The sequence below is a fragment of the Bubalus kerabau genome, chromosome 20 (genome assembly GCF_029407905.1).
Source record: "Bubalus kerabau isolate K-KA32 ecotype Philippines breed swamp buffalo chromosome 20, PCC_UOA_SB_1v2, whole genome shotgun sequence".
In the NCBI taxonomy this organism is placed as follows: Eukaryota; Metazoa; Chordata; class Mammalia; order Artiodactyla; family Bovidae; genus Bubalus; species Bubalus kerabau.
Genome location: NC_073643.1, coordinates 18,207,984 through 18,225,573, shown reverse-complemented (window position 1 = coordinate 18,225,573; position 17,590 = coordinate 18,207,984). Strand labels below are relative to the sequence as shown.

The 17,590-nt window shown below is 39.5% G+C and overlaps 1 protein-coding gene and 1 non-coding gene across 3 annotated transcripts in view; one reads left to right on the top strand and one right to left on the bottom strand.

The window, feature by feature from the left end:
* The window catches only part of KIF15 (kinesin family member 15), a 59,041-nt gene that overhangs the window by 39,689 nt on the left and 1,762 nt on the right, over nt 1–17,590 (bottom strand). For both annotated transcript variants that reach the window (XM_055556947.1, XM_055556948.1), the window contains exons 2-5: nt 7,962–8,004; nt 7,277–7,460; nt 4,335–4,411; nt 946–983 (exon numbers count right to left, since the gene is read on the bottom strand). In XM_055556947.1, coding sequence (XP_055412922.1) covers nt 946–983; nt 4,335–4,411; nt 7,277–7,460; nt 7,962–8,004 — 342 coding nt within the window. The remainder of the gene's footprint in view (nt 1–945; nt 984–4,334; nt 4,412–7,276; nt 7,461–7,961; nt 8,005–17,590) is intronic.
* On the top strand, nt 5,278–5,350 carry TRNAE-CUC (transfer RNA glutamic acid (anticodon CUC)). Its single transcript has one exon. It is a non-coding gene; the product is annotated as a tRNA-Glu (tRNA).

Genomic DNA, 17,590 nt, shown 5'->3' with positions numbered 1-17,590 from the left:
GAAAATGATAAGCTAATTTTTAAATAAGAAATAAAGCTTGAATGTGCATTTAACAGAGAGGCTATTTAAATGTTCAATAAATGTATAAAAGGTGGTCAATGGAAATCAAGGAAGTGCAAATAAAAACACAATGAGACAGTACTACACACACTCCAGAACAACTAAACTTTTTAAAAAGGACAATATGAAGTGTGGACATGTACATGGAGCACTGGGAAGTTCCACGTTGACACATCTCTATCATGGCCCTATCTACAAAAGCTGAACGTACACAAACTGTGACCCAGCAAGTCCACCCCCAGAAGTTTAAAGTTCAATAGAAATGAATTTTAAAAGACACATACAAGGAAAAAATGTCCATAACACCATTATTCATGGGGTCTAAAACTCTCTAGCAACAGCAGAATGGAAAATGTGGTCTACTCATACAATAATATATTATACAGTAATGGAAATAAACTACTACTACAGTCAATAACATGAGTGAATCTCAGAATCCTCATGCTGACAGAAAGACTCCAGACAGAAAAGAGTAAACACAGTAAAATGTCACTCACAGAAGTGCAAAATCCAGCAAAACTAGTGATACAGAAGTCAGAGTAATACATACATCATGGGGTAGAGTGGGAGTAGTTACTGATTAGGAATTTTGATCAGAAGAGTGGTTATATGGGTATATAAATATGTAAAAATTCATTAAACCCTCTTCAAAAGTTGTTAGTTAAGCACATATTCTGTGCTAAGCTTTAAACTGCAAATAGCCAAAAACACAGATTTCACTGTTATATAATGGAAGTCGTAATCTGACAAGAACGTGGGAAATGACCCTAATTTCATGAGTTCAACATCATACACAGAAAGTATGACTTTCCAAAAAACATGCTAAGTTCTGTTATCATGAAAGAGTAGACTAAGCCAGTAAATGTTAATCTCTAGTTTACTTACCCATCATGGTAAATGTTTTCCCTGAACCAGTCTGTCCACTGTAAAAAAGAATGTTTTATATATTATTTTCACACATATAATTTAGAAGACTACCTAATTTTAATATGGTCTGCTGCTGCTGCTAAGTCACTTCAGTCGTGTCCAACTCTGTGCAGCCCCATAGACGGCAGACTACCTAATTTTAGTACAGTCTACTAGTATATAAATTTTCCCCACAAAGAACTAATTTTCTTTCTTTCTTAAAATTTATACCAGGTAAAAAGTGAATGATCCATTTTCTTCCTCTCCTATTCTACTACTAAGAGCTAACTACTCTTAATTGTCTGATAAGTCCTTCCAGAGTATACAAACACAGCCATCAGAGTTTTCATTTAACTTTTATTTACAAAATTGGAATGACGTTATTCATACTTCTCTGCAACCTGTTTTTTTTCCTCCCTAATTTCAGACATTTTTCTACATGGGTAAATAGAAATCTACCTCTTTATGTTTAATGGCTACATAGTACTCCACGAATGTATCATAATTTATTGAACCAGAACCAATTGGATTTTTTTCCTAATTTTTTCTGTTCTAAATAATGCAGCAATTCTCCTAAATTCTGCCTTTAAAAGATACTAAGATACTGTCATACTAAAAATAAAACAATTAAAAACATCCTTAGGCTATAGGCTTATTTTGGGTAGTGTCATGATTTCTCAGGTACCCTGAGAGATAGGGGTAACAAACAAAATACAAAAATAAAAATTTAAGTTGAATATAGTTGTCAGTTAGGATGATAAATGTGTTTAGCTTGGATTCATAGCACAAACATAAAATTTTGAGTTTACTTTTTGGTTCAATGCCCCAAGAGCTAGAAAACAGCATAATCTGCTTGTTTACCTATTTCTTTTGGAAGCAGGTTGGCGATAAGTTCTGTAGTTAACTCAGAATGAGAAATGGATATTGCTGAGTGCCCTACTTGAAAGTGAAGGGGACACTATTAACAATAACTTTAGGAACTTCCTTGGCAGTCCAGTGGCTAAGACTCCATGCTTCCAATTCGGGAGCTCACGTTTGATCCCTGGTCAGGAAACAAGATCCCACATGTCGCAACTAACAACTGGTGCTGCCAATACATTAAATAGATATTTTTAAAAATAGCTCATGAACCAGAAAGTATGCTCAATCAACCGATAAATCAATGCTCACTTCTCTCAATGTACTTCTCCTTTCTATCTTCAACTACCAAAAGTAATTTTCAAACTAAATACTATGATTAGTATGCCTACAGGAAACACTTTGAAGATACATAATCTCTGGTTACTGGGGATTTCATTTTCGAGCTTTACCACTCAAAATATTCTGTGAAAAAAAATCCTTTCTTCTCTTGAGAAGAAATATGAGAAAATGGTTAAGTGCTTCACGGATGAAGAGAGAACATTTAGTTCTGCTGAACACAACTGAAAAGCAAGCATGAAAGGCAAAGGGAAATTTTCAAGGAAGAAAGTGTGTGCAAGATGAACCCAAGCTTCAGACTTCTGGATTTTTATTTTCTTTTATTTTGAGCCTATTATGGATAAACCAAGGGTACATATACACACACAAAAATCAGCTATTCAAAATGAACTATATAATTCACTAAATTCACTACATTCTATTAAAAACTTCTGGTTCTAGATAAAATTAGGAAGTCTGTTGCTAGGAGAAAAGGAAAAAAATAATTATAAAATTCACCTTGTATACCTGCCAAGATTGTCAGCTTACATTCTAATATTAAATCTAGAGCAATATTTGAAGGCTGCCAATACTTAGAAATTCACAATCATTGTGCACTTTATTTTGGCCGCACTGAGGGGTTTACAGGATCTTAGTTCCCTTTCCCAGGCCACTGCAGTGAAAGCACCAAGTCCAAATAACAGGCTCACCAGGGAATTCCCATCATCATGCACTTTCAATATACATCTTGAAGACAGTTTGATAGTTTCTTATACTATAGGACCCAGCAACTGTATCTCCAGTTTTTTTTACTGGAGTTTTTTTTATTTACTCAAGTGATTTGAAAACTTATGCTCACATAAAACCCAATATTTGAATGTTTGTACTAACATTCATAATCACTAAAAACTGGAAGCAATCAGAGAAAGACAGAAAGAAAGAAAAAGCTATTGATGGATGCAACAACACAGAAAAATCCCAAGTACACTTTACTAAGCAAAAGGCTACATATTATGTGATTTCTTTGGAATAGGCAAAAGAGCAATGGAAAATATATTAGTGTATCCAGCAGTTGGGAGAAAAAGAAGTGGTTGACTGTGAATGCAACAAGAGGAACTTTGAAGGGAAAGGGACTGCTCTCTTCAGTAGGCGTGCCAAAAACATGACTCTGCAACTGTCAATACGCTAAGCAACCGTACATCACAAAGGGTGAGTAATAAACAAGCAAAACACATCAAACTAGGATGTCAGAGACCCTGGAATGAAATGCATCTAACTGATTACAAGTTCATGACACACTGCACTGAAGGCAGTAGGCAGAAAAGGAGGTTTTGATTAGAAATTGTAGGACTTAAGGGAAAAAAAGGATCTGTGCATCAACAATGTACTCAGTAAAATTGTTTCTCACAAGGATCCATGCTAACAATTTGGAAACTGCTTTGCATGTGTACTAGGGCTGAACAAATAAATAAATGGATGATAGCAGTAGGAATCCAGGTTTCTGTCAGCCAGGAAGTTACAGATAAAAAAGAAAGAAAGGTTAGAATGAACCCATGTCGATTCTCAGTCCTTGGATTACTCAGACATTAGCATGAAGGCAATGGCACCCCACTCCAGTACTCTTGCCTGGAAAATCCCATGGATGGAGGAGCCTGGTGGGCTGCAGTCCATGGGGTCGCTAGAGTCGGACACGACTGAGCGACTTCACTTTCACTTTTCACTTTCATGCATTGGAGAAGGAAATGGCAACCCACTCCAGTGTTCTTGCCTGGAGAATCCCAGGGACGGGGAAGCCTGGTGGGCCGCCATCTATGGGGTCGCACAGAGTCGGACACGACTGAAGTGACTTAGTAGCAGCAGCATGAACTCAAGTCTAGCTTACTGTATATATTCAAAAGAAACAGACAACAACAGAAACAATTGTAGATATGTCTCCACACATGACTTAGTATATGTGCACACATTACCAAGCTCTGTCTGCTGAGATGGCCTAGAAGCAAAACACAGTCCTGCTGACACCTTTATTTTAGCTCAGAGAGCCTTGTCGGACTTCTGACTCACAACACTGTAAGATAATAAATTTGTGTTTTTCAAGCCACTTAAGTATGTGGTCATCTGTTACAGCAGCCATAGGAAACAAATAGAAGCACTTACTATTGTAACCTTGTATAAGAGCACAGGAGACAACTTACTATGCAAAGATGGTGCCATTGTAACCGCTCATGCAAGACTCCACAATGCCTTTGGCCACAGTTGAGAACATAGACTCCTATAAATGTAAGCACCAAATATGTTAGCATTTTACAAAAATGAAAACGTTTTCCCTAAACGACATTCTAAAATATAATAAAATTTGTGTGTAAATTGTCATTTGCAATGTGAAAATTATATCCACTATACAAAAAAAGGCTAAAATATCTAAGATGATAAAGCTGTAAACATAATTATATCCATTAATCTGCTATGCAATTATAGATTTAAACCCCACATCTAGACTTTATATAGAAATTAGCATGTTGCACACAATATTATACTGCTATTAGCATAAAATACATACCCCTATATGTTCTTCAGTACTTTTCCCACAAACTTTTATCTGATTTTTCCTTTCATTTTTATATACAAGTAGATGCATCATTAGAAAAGACCCTGAAGCTGGGAGAGGGGGACAATAGAGGATGAGATGGTTGGATGACATCACTGACTCAATGGACATGAGTTTGAGTGAACTCTGGGAGATGGTGAAGGACAGGGAAGCCCAGTGGGCTGCAGTTCATGGGGTCGCAAAGAGTCGGACACAACTGAGTGACTGTACAACAACAGATGCACTTGTATTAACAAAGCAAGGATTCAGACACCTGCACCGTCCAGTATTAGTAGCCGTGAGTCACACAGGCTACAGAGCACCTGAAATGTGTCTAGTTCAATTTGAGATGTGTTGTAAATATAAAACAATCATCAGTTTTGAAAGGTTGAACATGAAAAAAACAATGGAAAATACCTCATTAATAACTTGCTTTATGTTCATTACATGTTGAAATGTATTTTAGATATACAAGGTCAAATAAGATACAGAATTAAAATTAATTTTACCCATTGCTTTTTAATTTTTTAAAGATGTAGTTACTAGGAAATTCCTTGGTGGTCCAGTGGTTAGGACTCGGTGTTCTCACTTCTGAGGGCCCAGGTTTGATCCCTGGCCAGGGAACTAAGATCCTACAAGGTATGCAGAACAGCCAGAACTGTAGCTATTAAAATTTTTTAAATTATTAATATATATGTGACTCACTTTCTATTTCCATTTTTCAGACATGTCCTAGATGAAAAAAAAGATCTAAAAATCTACATGTCACCAAAAACACAAATCATGTGTATTACGAGGGAACAATCAATATGTGTGATGTCCAATGCAATAAACATTAGCCATATGTGGCTATTAAAGTCAGGTCCTCAGACACACTATTCATATATCACACATGACTAGCCACATGTGGCTAGGACATCTGAGAAACTAATAATCTATAAAGGTGGGTTTTAAATTTTAATTAATCTTAATTAATTTAAACTTAAATAACCATGTGTGGCTAAAGGCTAATGCAATGGACAGCACAGATACAGAACATTTCCATTACCACAGAAAGTTCCAGTGAACAGTGCTGACTAGATTTTAACCAAATTGTTCTTAATTAGCAAAAGTTATTGAAAGCACAGTAATTATTTTTTGGCTGTGCCCTGCAGCATGTGGGAATCTTAGTTCCCCCAAGAGGGATGAGTCTTAACCACTGGACCATCAAGGAAGACCCAACACCATAGTAATCTTATATCGATCACTGTCTAAGTGGTTTTAGTCGATAAGTCATGTCCAGCTCATTTGCAACCCCATGAACTATAGCCCACCAGGCTCCTCTGTCCATGGGATTCTCCAGGCAAGAATACTGGAGTGGGTTGCCATTTCCTTCTCCAGGGGATCTTCCCGACAAAGGGATCGAAACCACATCTCCTGCTTGGCAGGCAGATTCTTTACCAGTGAGCTGTGTGGGAAGCCCCTGAATGTCTGTAACCTCCCTAAAATTCCCACATTGAAATACTAAGCCCCAGTGTGATAGTATTTGGAGATGGGGTCCTTGGGAAGTAAGTAATAATGAGACTGGAGCCCTCGTGATCCAGTATGGACACACCTTGTAGATATTGTAGGTTCATTTCCAGACAAGCTCAATAAAGTAAATACAGCAGCAGAGTGAGTCACATGAATTTTTCGGTTTTCCAGTCCATATCAAAGTTAAATTTATACTATATTATAGTCTATTAAGTGTGGGACAGATTATTTCTAAGAAAACAATGTATATGTCTTAATATAAAAATACTTTATTGCTAAAAAATGCCAAGAGTTACAACAGTAACATCAAAGATTTCTGATCACAGATCACCATAACAAATATATAGTCACAAAGGATATGGGGTCACAAATGAAAAAGTATGAAATATTTCAAGAAATATTGACCACAGTGTGACACAAGGACATGAAGTGAGCAATGCTGTTGGAAAAATGCAGAGTTGCCACAAACCTTCAATTGTATGTAAATAAACCCAGTATCTGCAAAGTGCCATAAAACAAGGTATGCCTGAGTTCCCTTATAACAAAAGACACACAGAACTCTCTCTTTCCACCACGTGAGGACACAGTGGAAGGAAGCTGTCTAGGGAGTCCTCCCAAGACACTGGATCTCTGGCACTTGCTCTTGGATTTCCCAACCTCCAGAACTCTGAGAAATAGATGTTTATTGTTTAAACCACCCAGTCTCCTATTTGTGTAACAGCAGCCAGAACTAAGATATTCTTAAACTAGGCAGTTCAACTTTACTTATCAATCATCCAGGGGTTCTCAAAAGTATACTTTCAATAACCTCCAACACTGGTTGGAGAGGGGAAGTAAAACAGGCTTGTCATGCTGTTCAAACTTTGACGGAGGCAGAAAAATATTTAATGAAATTAAATCTAAAATGCTAATGGAATATGTGAGCTTCCTTACTTATTTGAGATCTATTGAACTGATGAAATCAGAAATGAAATTCTCCCAAGTAACAGAATCTTGTATGTCCCAAATGAAAAGTGGAGCTCCCCAAATTATCATTACCTGAGTCGTGTCCATGTTGGCCACATGATCAAACACGAAGGTCTTAGGCTCAGGGTTGGAGTGCAGCCGGAGAGTCGTAGAAGAGAGCACAGATAAGCATAAGTTTTGCTCTCCATCAGCTGATCCAGAACCCTCTATAGGTGGGCGTATTCGTACGAAAACTTTGATAGCATCACCTTCATTACTAAAGACAAAAGACGTAGTAGCTCAATTTACAGAAGAAAAAGAATCTGAGTCTCTTATTGCCTCTAGTGTTCCTGGATCAAGTTTCCCCAACAAGCCCAAAATCTGTCAATTGACACTGACCTCTTTTCAAGAGTCACACATGACCCAAACCCTTTACTGATCTATAACTTCCTCTGATCTCTTCACAATTGCCATTTTCAAGACTTTACTACTTGAAACTAACTGAAACGTAGTTCGAAACTCTGCTTATCTCTGGTTTCCCTCTTAAAAGCAATAATAAACTAAGTCATTCTAAAGGAGAACTATGTTATTGATTCCATCTTTTAACATGGAAATTGAGAAGATAGGGCTAGAGAGGAGACGTGATTGTTATGTATTTCCAAGTAGCTGAGGACAAAGGTTAACACTGAAACAAGGATCCCTAACTATGCTAAATGGTTGTTTTTGGAATACTACATCCTTAATTCTTTTGGCCTCATTCTTAGTATTTTTCCCTTACCTTGGTTGGTTAGACTGACAGTTTGTCACATTGCGTAACTCAGCTAGAAAAAAAGATAAGAAGTCATTAAAGATTTTTTAGAGTGCAACATAAAAACCCCATTCTTCTAGCCTGTTCTTCAGTTGCTCACACTCAGTCTCCAGGCTCCCTGGCCTGGGCATGTCAGGGGACAGGCCTCGATCTTCCTACCTATTCTAACTGTGAGCAGACTGGTTAAGGGGTCCCGGGAGAAAGTGAACCAAGAATCGCTTTCTCAACATAAAAGAACTCATTGTGGTTTAAGCCATTTTGTGATCTAAGCCTGGCCCAATGTTTGCCCTGCAACAGGTCTCAGTAATTAATGATCTTAAGGGAGGGATAATTAATGATCTCAGCAGGAGAGCCGAGAGGAGCTACTCCACATTCAAGGTCAGGAGGGGCGGCTGTAAGGAGATACCACTCATCCAAGGTAAGGAAAAGTGGCTGCGCTTTGCTGGAGCAGCCATGAAGAGAGACCCCACATCCAAGGTAAGAGAAACCCAAGTAAGACAGCAGGTGTTGCAAGAGGCATCAGAGGGCAGACATAGAAACCATAATCACAGAAAACTAGTCAATCTAAACACATGGACCACAGCCTTGTCTAACTCAATGAAACTAAGCCATGCCGTGTGGGGCCACCTAAGAAGGGTGGGTCATGGTGGAGAAGTCTGACAGAATGTGGCCCACTGGAGAAGGGAATGGCAAACCACTTCAGTACTCTTGCCTTGAGAACCCCATGAACAGTATGAAAAGGCAAAATGATAGGATACTGAAAGGGGAACTCCCCAGGTCGGTAGGTGCCCAATAAGCTACTACAGCTCAGTGGAGAAATAACTCCAGAAAGAATGAAGGGATGAAGGGATGGAGCCAAAGCAAAAACAATACCCAGCTGTGGATGCAAATGGTAATAGAAATAAGGTCCGATGCCATAAAAGAGCAACACTGCATAGGAAACTGGAATGTCAGGTTCATGAATCAAGCAAATTGGAAGTGGTCAAACAAGAGATGGCAAGAGTGAATGTTGACATTCTAGGAATCAGCTAACTAAAATGGACTGCAATGGGTGAATTTAACTCAGATGACCATTATATCTACTACTGTGGGCAGGAATCCCTTAGAAGAAATGGAGTAGCCATCATGGTCAACAAAAGAGTCTGAAATGCAGTACTTGGATGCAATCTCAAAAACAACAGAATGATCTCTGTTTGTTTCCAAGGCAAACCATTCAATATCACAGTAATCCAAGTCTATGCCCCAACCAGTAACGCTGAAGAAGCTGAAGTTGAACGGTTCTATGAAGACCTACAAGACCTTTTAGAACTAACACCCAAAAAAGATGTCCTTTTCATTATAGGGGACTGGAATGCAAAAGTAGGAAGTCAAGAAACACCTGGGGTAACAGGCAAATTTGGCCTTGGAATACGGAATGAAGCAGGGCAAAGGCTAATAGGGTTTTGCCATGAGAATGCATTGGTCATAGCAAACACCCTCTTCCAATAACACAAGAGAAGACTCTACACATGGACATCACCAGATGGTCAACACCGAAATCAGACTGATTATACTCTTTGCAGCCAAAGATGGTGAAGCTCTATACAGTCAGCAAAAACAACACTGGGAGCTGAATGCGGCTCAGATCATGAACTCAGTATTGCCAAATTCAGACTTAAATTGAAGAAAGTAGGGAAAACCACTAGACCATTCAGGTATGACCTAAATCAGATTTCTTTATGATTATACAGTGGAAGTGAGAAATAGATTTAAGGGCCTAGATCTGATAGATAGAGTGCCTGATGAACTATGGGCTAAGGTTCATGACATTGTACAGGAGACAGGGATCAAGACCATCCCCATGGAAAAGAAATGCAAAAAAGTAAAATGGCTGTCTGGGGAGCCCTTATAAACAGCTTTGAAAAGAAGAGAAGCAAAAAGCAAAGGAGAAAAGGAAAGACATAAGCATCTGAATGCAGAGTTCCAAAGAATAGCAAGGAGAGATAAGAAAGCCTTCCTCAGAAATCAGTGCAAAGAAATAGAGGAAAACAATAGAATGGGAAAGACTAGAGATCTCTTCAAGAAAATTAGAGATACCAAGGGAACATTTCATGCAAAGATGGGCTCGATAAAGAACAGAAATGGTATGGACTAACAGAAGCAGAAGATATTAAGAAGAGGTGGCAAGAATACACAGGAGAACTGTACAAAAAAGATCTTCACTACCCAGATAATCACGATGGTGTGATCACTCACCTAGAGGCAGACATCCTGGAATGTGAAGTCAAGTGGGCCTTAGAAAGCATCACTACAAACAAAGCTAGTGGAGGTGATGGAATTCCAGTTGAGCTATTTCAAATCCTAGAAGATGATGCTGTGAAAGTGCTGCACTCAATATGCCAGCAAATTTGGAAAACTCAGCAGTGGCCACAGGACTGGAAAAGGTCAGTTTTCATTCCAATCCCAAAGAAAGGCAATGCCAAAGAATGCTCAAACTACCACACAATTGCACTCATCTCACACACTAGTAAAGTAATGCTCAAAATTCTCCAAGCCAGGCTTTAGCAATACATGAACCGTGAACTTCCAGATGATCAAGCTGGTTTTAGAAAAGGCAGAGGAACCAGAGATTAAATTGCCAACATCCACTGCATCATCGAAAAAGCAAGAGAGTTCCAGAAAAACATCTATTTCTGCTTTATTGACTATGCCAAAGCCTTGACTGTGTGGATCACAAAAAACTGTGGAAAATTCTGAAAGAGATGAGAATACCAGACCACCTGACCTGCCTCTTGAGAAACCTATATGCAGGTCAGGAAGCAACAGTTAGAACTGGACATGGAACAACAGACTGGTTCCAAATAGGAAAAGGAGTTCGTCAAGGCTGTATATTGTCATCCTGCTTATTTGACTTATATGCAGAGCACATCATGAGAAACGCTGGGCTGGACGAAGCACAAGGTGGAATCAAGATTGCCGGGAGAAATCTCAATAACCTCAGATATGCAGATGACACCACCCTTATGGCAGAAAGTGAAGAGGAAGCAAAAAGCCTCTTGATGAAAGTGAAAGAGGAGAGTGAAAAAGTTGGCTTAAAGCTCAACGTTCAGAAAACTAACATCATGGCATCTGGTCCCATCACTTCATGGGAAATAGATGGGGAAACAGTGTCAGACTTTATTTTTGGGGGCTCCAAAATCACTGCAGATGGTGACTGGAGCCATGAAATTAAAAGACGCTTACTCCTTGGAAGAAAAGTTATGACCAACCTAGATAGCATATTCAAAAGCAGAGACATTATTTTGCCAACAAAGGTTCGTCTAGTCAAGGCTATGGTTTTTCCAGTGTTCATGTATGGATGTGAGGGTTGGACTGTGAAGAAAGCTGAGTGCCGAAGAATTGATGCTTTTGAACTGTGGTGTTGGTGAAGACTCTTGAGCGTCCCTTGGATTGCAAGGAGATCCAACCAGTCCATTCTAAAGATCAATCTGGGTGTTTTTTGGAAGGACTGATGCTAAAGCTGAAACTCTAATACTTTGGCCACCTCATGCGAAGAGTTGACTCATTGGAAAAGACTCTGATGATGGGAGGGATTGGGGGCAGGAGGAGAAGGGGACGACAGAGGATGAGATGGCTGGATGGCATCACCGACTCAATGGACATGAGTTTGGGTGAACTCCAGGAGTTGGTGATGGACAGGGAGGCCTGGCGTGCTGCGATTCATGCGGTTGCAAAGAGTTGGACAGGACTGAGCGACTGAACTGAACTGAACTGAAGGGAGGGAATGTAGAAACAAGGGAGGAGCAGTCAGGAAACAATAGTGTGGCCTTGGGGCATTCTCCTGGCTACTCAAGGGAAACACACAATATATATTTGAGTTCTTGAGGACCTAAGGCTCCTACCCAGGGAGAGGGTGGAATGATGATGTTGAAGCTCCAGACTTAGGTCAACTAAAGCTTGGACTTTGTTGACCTCTGCCCCAAATGCTAAATTTCATCTGTTCAATCAAGTGCTTTCATGAATATATATATAGCCTTAGCTTAAAACCTCCCTAATTTTGCTGTTCAGAGAGACTGCTTTGGAAAGATTCTGATGTTCTCCTTATTTGCTGTACATAATAAATCCTAGAGGATGCAGAGACCACTTACCCAGAGTTGCTACAACATATTATCCAAGATGTCTAGTTTCTAACAAAAAAACTGCAAGGAATTCAAAGAAACAAGAAAGTATGACCCATAAATCAGAATAAAAAGCCTGTGAGAGTGCTTACATGTTGATATCAGGAAAAAGACTTTAAAGTAGCCATTACAAAGATGCCCAGAACTAAAGGAAATCATAATTACATTAACTTTGTCTGAAAGACAAAAAGAACCACCAAGCTCTAAGATCAATAGAGATTATGAAGGCCAAAGAACAGAGAGAAAAAAAATGAAAAGTGAAGTGAAACTTGCAGAAATGTAGGCCCACATTAAGCATACCAACATGCATAAATGGGGAGAAGAGAGGAAGAACAGAAAAAAGTCAAAGAAATAATGGCCCAAACTTCCCAAAATCCATTAAAAAATGATCTATATATCCAGGAAGTTAAACAAATCCCAAAGAGGATAAACAGAAACAGACCAACTGATGCATCACAGTAAAAGTGTTGGAAGTCATTACTTAAGAGAACCTAATTTAGATTAACAGCTGACTTCTCAGTCAAACAGGAGGGAAGGGGGCAGGGCACAACATTTAAAAGAATGACAAAGACACTGGACATGACAAAAACTGGTTAGAACAAACTCAGTTAAAGATGGTGGAAGATCTGACTTCCAGTGGACCTTGACCCTCATTATATGCTTACTGTAATATACTAGCATAAGCTAAGTGACATACCAACCAGCACCACGATCTTTCAGGCCAATCATCAAAGAACAAAGAGGGCAAAGTGGTTGTCTGAGGAGGCCTTACAAGTAGCTGAAGAAAGAAGAAAAGCAAAAGGCAAGGGAGAAAGGGAAAGAATATTCGACTGAATGCAGAGTCCCAGGGAACAGCAAGGAGAGATATGAAGGCCTTCTTCAATGAACCATGCAGAGAAATAGAGGAAAACAATACAATGGGAAAGATTAGAGATCTCTTCATGAAAATTGAACATATCAAGGGCACATTTCATTGCTTGCAATGAATTTCACACCCATTGCAAGGATGGGCAACATAAAGGACAGAAACGGTATGGACCTAATAGAAGCAGAAGAGATTAAGAAGAGGTGGCAAGAGTACACAGAAGAATGATACAAAAAAGGTCTTAATGACCCGATAACCACGATGGTGTGGTCACTCACCTAGAGCCTGATATCCTGGAGTCTGAAGTCAAGTGGGCCTTAGGAAGCAGTACTAGGAACAAAGTTAGGGGAGGTGACGGAATTCCATATGAGCTATTTCAAATCCTAAAAGATGTTGCTGTCAAAGTGCTGAACACAGTACGTCGGCAAATTTGGAAAACTCAACAGTGGCCACAAGACTGGAAAAGGTCAGTTTTCATTCCAATCCGAAAGAAGGGCAATGCCAAAGAATATTCAAACTACCATACAACTATGCTCATTTCACATGCAAGCAATGTTATGTTCAAAATTCTTCAAGCTAGGCTTCAGCAGTACATGAAATGAGAACTTCCAGATGTACAAGCTGGGTTTCAGAGAGGCAGAGGAACCAGAGATCAAATTGTCAACATTCGTTGGATCACCGAGAAAGCAAGAATTCCAGAAAGACAGCTGCTTCATTGACTACAAGGAAGCCTTTGACTGTGTGGATCACAACCAACTGTGAAAAATTCTCAAAGGGATGGGAATACCAGATCATCTTACCTATCTCCTGAAAAATGTGTATGCAGGTCAAGAAGCAACAGTGAGAACCTTACACAGAACAACTGACTGAAAATTGGGAAAGGAGTACATCAAGGCTGCATATTGTCACCCTGCTTATTTAACTTCTATGCAGCACAAGCTGGAATCAAGACTGCTGGGAGAAATATCAACAACCTCAGATATGCACATGATAACAACTCTAATGGCAGAAAATAAAGAGGAATTAAAGGCTCTCTTAATGAGGGTGAAAGAGAAGAGTGAAAAAGCTGGGTTGAAACACAACATCCAAAATACTAAGATCATGGCATCTGGTCCCATCACTTTATGGCAAATAGAAGAAAAAGTGGAGACAGTGACAGGTTTTATTTTCTTGGGCTCCAAAATCACTGCAGATGGTGACTGCAGCCATGCAATGAAAAGACACCTGCTCCTTGGAAGAAAAGCTATGACCAACCTAGACAACATATTAAAAAGCAGAGATATCACTTTGCCTATAAAGGTCCATATAGTCAAAGCTACAGTTTTTCCAATAGTCATGTATGGATGTGAGAGTTGGACCATAAAGAAGACTGAGCGCTGAAGAACTGATGCTTCTGAATTGTGGTGCTGGAGAAGACTCTTGGGAGTCCCTTGGACTACAAGAATATCAAACCAGTCAATTGTAAAGGAAATCAACCCTGAATATTCATTGGAAGGACTGATGCTGAAGCTGAAGCTCCAATACTTTGGCCACTTGATGCAACTTGATGTTAAGAGCTGACTCACTGGAAAACGCCCTGATGCTGGGAAAGATTGAAGGCAAAAGGAGAAGGGGGCAGCAGAGGATGAGATGGTTGGATAGCATCACCAACTCAATGGACATGAATTTTAGCAAACTCTGGGAGATAGTGAAGGACAGGGAAGCCCGGCATGCTACAGTCCGTGAAATGGCAGAGTCTTAGCAGACTTACCAACTGAACAAGAGCAATAATCAAAGAACAAACAGAGGGCAGTGGCCCACTCCCTGGAGATCTCCACCCTTTCTGTGAAGTAACTGAAATAAGAAATAATCCTCCCACTCAACAGACTATGAAATTACCCTGCCCGTAAAAACTAACCACTTGCCACATTTCGAGGCACCTCACCTTCTGAGACGGTCCACACTCCTTTTGTAGAGTGTGCTTATATTTAAATACATTCAATTCTTACCTATCACTTTGTCTCTCACTGAATTCTTTCTGTGACAAGACATCAAGAACCTGAGCTTCATTAAGTCCTAAGACCAGGTAAGTGATCACAGACAATAAAATTCAAATTCACGTGGAAAAAAAATCAAAGAGCATCAAGTTACAGCAATCATATAATTATAAAAAAAGAAAAAAAGTAGAAATGTCTGTTTTCTCCTGTTTATTTTTAAAAACTGTAAACAAAAATGTATAAAATAATATGTATAAAAGGTATCAGGCTTCCCAGGTGGTGCCAGTGGTAAAGAACCTGCCTGCCAATGCAAGAGATGCAAGAGAAGTGGGTTTGAACCCTATCAGGAAGATCCTTGGAGAAGTATTCTTCACTTCACTCCAGATCCCCACTGGATCCCATGGGGATCCCTAAGATCCCCACTCCAGTATTCTTGCCTGGAAAATCCCATGGACAGAGAAGTCTGGCAGGCTACAGTTGGTAGGTTGCAAACAGTCAGACACTATTGAAGCAATTGAGCATAGCATATAAAGTATCATAAGCCTTTGACTGTGTGGATCACAACAAACTGTGCAAAATTCTTCAAGAGATAGGAATACCAGACCACCTGAGAAATCTGTATGCAGGTCAAGAAGCAACAGTCAGAACTGGACATGGAACAACAGACTGGTTCCAAATCAGGAAAGGAGTACATCAAGGCTGTATACTGTCACCCTGCTTATTTAACTTATATGCAGAGTACATCATGAGAAATGCTGGACTGAATGAAGCACAAGCTGGAGTTGAGATTGCCAGGAGAAAGATCAATAACCTCAGATATGCAGATGACACCATCCTTATGGCAGAAAGCACACAAGCTGGACTCGAGATTGCTGGGAGAAATATCAAGAACCTCATATATGCAGAGGACACCACTGTTAGGGCAGAAAGCAAAGAATAACTAAAGAGCCTCTTGATGAAAGTAAAAGAAGAGAGTGAAAAAGTTAGCTTAAAACTCAACATTCAGAAAACAAAGATCATGGCATCTGGTCCCATCACTTCATGGCAAATAGATGAGGAAACAGAGACAGACTTTATTTTGGGGGCTCCAAAATCACTGCAGATGGTTACTGCAGCCATTGAAATTAAAGGATGCTTGCTCTTTGGAAGAAAAGCTATGACCAACCTAGACAGCATATTAAAAAGCAGACATTACTTTGCCAATTGGTCAAAGCTAGTCCATCTAGTCAAAGCTATGGTTTTTCCAGTGGTCATGTATGGATGTGAGAGTTGAACTATAAAGAAAGCTGAGTGCTGAAGAATTGACGCTTTTGAGCTGTGGTGTTGGAGAAGACTCTTGAGAGGCCCTTGGACAGCAAGGAGATCCAACCAATCCATCCTAAAGGAAATCAGTCCTGAATATTCATTGGAAGGACTGATGCTAAAGCTGAAAACTCCAATACTTTGGCCACCTGATGCGAGGAACTGACTCACTGGAAAAGACCCTGATGCTGGGAAAGATTGAAGTTGGGAGAAGCGGACGACAGAGGATGAGATGGTTGGATGGCATCAACAACTCAACGGACATGAGTTTGAGTAAGCTCTGGGAGCTGGAGATGGACAGAGAAGCCTGGCGTACTGCAGTCCATGGGGTCGCAAAAAATCAGACAAGACTGAGCGACTGAACTGATAAGGTATCATTGGATGTATAACATACAGAAACATAATATATGTATATTTGCCAAAATATCACAAAGAAGGTGAGTAGGAACAAACCTGTAATAGACTAAGGAAATGAGTAAGATGTAAAGTAACATACTGTTGAGTTTGTAACAATACATGTTAATGTGTTTAACAATAATACCAGGCATTCCCTGGCAGACCAGTGGGTAGGACTCTGTGCTCTCACTACAGTGGCTGGGGTTCTATCCCTGGTCAGGGAACTGACATCCCACAAGACATTACAGCCAGATAATAACAATAACAATAACAATAACACCAAAAAAGAGGATAAAAAGGGAATAGATCTACGCAGGAGTAATGTTTATATCACTGGAATTAAGCTAGTATAAATCTGAAGCTGATGCTGTTAAGATGGATATGTTAAACCCTAGAGCAACCGTTAAACAAAAACACAGTACAAAAACACAGTAAATGAAGAACAGAGGACCATAAAAGACCTGAGACACACAGAAAAAGAAAAGTAAAATGGGAGATGTGAATCCAACCAAATCAATAACAACACATGAGTTGATTAAACAACCCAATCAAAACTCAGAGATTGTCAGACCCAATCAAAAGGCAGAGATTGTCAGACTATATACTGTCTTCAGGAAACACCCTTTAGATTCAAAGATACACTTTCACTTTGAAAGGATGAAAAAAAGTTTATCTCATGCAAACAGCCATCATAAGAAAGTGGGAGTGGCCACACAGGTAGCAGACAAAATGGACTTTAAAACAAAGATACTAGAGATAAAAAGGAACATTTTATAATGATAAAAGGGTCAAACCACCAGGAAAATAACACAGATAAGAACATATCTACCTAATAACAAAGCACCAAAATACCAGAACTGACAAGAAATGAACAGAAAACAGACAATTTTAGTTGGAGACTAT